Raw genomic sequence first — 2,542 nt, 5'->3', positions numbered from 1 at the left:
TAGTTTTATTAATTTTTATATAAATAACTCAAACTACTCAGATATACCATGACCTAATGTTGTTACAATTGCATTTTCGTTTGATATACCTAGGTACAAAAAAACATTTATATTTTACATCAGTAACACTTATTATAAATTCATCTGATAACAATGCAGTATTTACATTAAAAGTTCCTAAATTTGATGATAGTGTAGGAGAAGAATAAACATTTAAGCAATTAAAAAATGTTTGAACTATGATCTTGAACTCAAAATCATTTTGTAGTTTCACTATATGCCTAACAACTACAATATTCTGATTTTTTAGCATAACATACTTATCTTTTATTTTAGAAGTGTTAATAATTATGTTTAAATCTTGTAATATTATTTTTTCATAGATCTTATCAGCTAACGAAACATAAGCAGAAACGCCAGAAACAATTTTAATACTGATTTCTTTTTCTACAGTTACTGTATTCAATATTTGGTATTTTTCAAATAAACAGTATTTTTGTTTTTCAATTATTTGGTTTATGATTTCTGGAAGTGGATACTTGGCAATTTTAATAGACTTTTATTTTCTGAAGATAATTTTCATACTTGGAACAACTGAAATTATCCAGGGAACCATGCATCTTCACAAGCATAGGAAGATGTACTAAATTATGCACATTATATGAAACATTATGTGGACCATATAGAATCAAATACTGTGAAACAAATTCTTTGAGAAATGTTTCTGCTAATTGTTTGTGTATTTGACCAAGATTATCGCACACAAGAATCCGTAACGCGCTGACTAATAATTTAAAATGAGAATAAAATTGATTATTTAACTTTCCTTTCAATACAATTAAGCCAGAATACAACAAAAAAAAAAATCGTAACTCGGTTGCTTTCCAGTATTCTAAATCATCTAATACTCTAAGTAGCCTACAAAACTCTGACGGCACATAAGATCTAAGATTGACTATTTCACTAGAAATTAATATTTTATTTGGATCTTTAATTCTAACATCTTTTTTACCTTTAGCCAAAACTCTAATAACCGTTTCATAACCCCTAAGCATACACTATGCGTATAGTCCAAGGGAACTGTGTTGATAATATTTATTGGTAGAAGTTCTAGTGGCTTTTCCCTATATGATAATTCTTTTGACTTTGATAACGAAATGATTCATCACTTCTTAAAAGGGAATCAATTTCCAAATAAGGCATTCTATGCTCTATGTACGTACCTTCTTGGATGCATGAGTTCCAACCAAAATAAGCGTTGTGCCCCTTTACATTAACTAAAAATGCTTTTGCTGGTGCGTCACATACAAAATGACTTATTTAAAATTTGAATACAAATCCATTAAAACATAAGCCAATGTCTAATAACTCTAAAAGTTCAACTGTAAATTGATTAAAAAACTAATTTATACATTTAGGTTTTTTAGTGCCATGGTATATACCTATAGATAAAACATATTTTGAAAGAACCTTACAGTTTGTAACAGAAATTAAAATTGGCCAAAGTTGACTCTTTGAACTTCTGGAAATAGGAAGTCCATCAATATTAATTCCTAATTTTAATGTTGTACTGATCTAGCTTTTAACATGTTCACTAAAATATATTAAAATAGGCTGTAACATGTTTTTTAATCCTAAATGTGTGTAGATCTCATTGCCAATATTAGAAATTTCATGAAGGTGTTTTCATATGAGTTCGTACATCATTAGGCAAGTTTAAACCATCAATGTTGAGTATACTTAATAAATTATTTACACAGTTGTGTGGTACTTTAAAATGCAGTACCCAAGATCGTAGTTTATCTTCAATTGAAATATGTGATTTAGCTTTTAAAGGTGAATGGTTAAATGAATTATGACTTAATGAATTGGTAGTCAAATTTGGGGTGTCATAATTTAACTGATGAGTAGAAGAGCTCAAAGTTTTGTCAGGTAAAAAATTGGATGTTGAACTTGAATCAACATCCAATGTTATTAAAGCACTATTATTTTGTATGGTTACTGATGATGATGGGACAGCAAAATGCTCAAGCTGAAACTACTGTTTTGTTACGGTATGATATTTCTGCAGTTCTTCTGAATTAAAGGTATGTCTGAAATATTTTGTTGATAACTGTTCTAAACTCTTATTTTTTCGACCAATTTTCTACATTGTTATAAAAATAAAAGTCAAAAGTTATTTAATTTTAATTATATTGTTTTAATCAATCAATCTTAGAACTAAATACAATATTTTTATTTATTAAATAATTAACAAATTATCTTAGTAAAAAATATAAGTATTAAAAATTAATCTAAATAATATTATAAAAACACGATAAATAATGATGTTTTCTTTGACATCTTATTCTTAAAACTTGAAATTAATTTTTGTTTGCTCTACTTAGTTTAGTATTGGCATATCTAAGCCAGTCTGATACAACCTTTTCATACTCGACATCATTAAATACATGTGTATTGGTGGACTCTTTTGCAACTTTTTGTTAAAACCACACACAAATATACTAATTAATATCTATGAATAAGTTACAACTCTCAAGTC

At 27.3% G+C, this 2,542-nt stretch overlaps 1 protein-coding gene across 1 annotated transcript; it reads right to left on the bottom strand.

The window, feature by feature from the left end:
- Positions 1 to 548: 548 nt before the first annotated feature.
- On the bottom strand, positions 549 to 1,055 carry LOC103308971. The gene has a single exon (XM_008183362.1). It carries the CDS (start codon positions 1,053 to 1,055, stop codon positions 549 to 551), a length of 507 nt encoding a protein of 168 aa, XP_008181584.1.
- Between the last annotated feature and the right edge of the window lie 1,487 nt (positions 1,056 to 2,542).

This window comes from Acyrthosiphon pisum, chromosome X (assembly GCF_005508785.2).
Source record: "Acyrthosiphon pisum isolate AL4f chromosome X, pea_aphid_22Mar2018_4r6ur, whole genome shotgun sequence".
Lineage (NCBI taxonomy): Eukaryota > Metazoa > Arthropoda > Insecta > Hemiptera > Aphididae > Acyrthosiphon > Acyrthosiphon pisum.
Note: the sequence above shows the minus strand (reverse complement) of the source record. Positions and strands in the feature narration are given on the sequence as shown.

What these genes read in the sequence shown, in the direction of transcription:
- LOC103308971 (XM_008183362.1), bottom strand. Translation starts at nt 1,055, where the DNA reads ATGCTTAGGGGTTATGAAACGGTTATTAGAGTTTTGGCTAAAGGTAAA.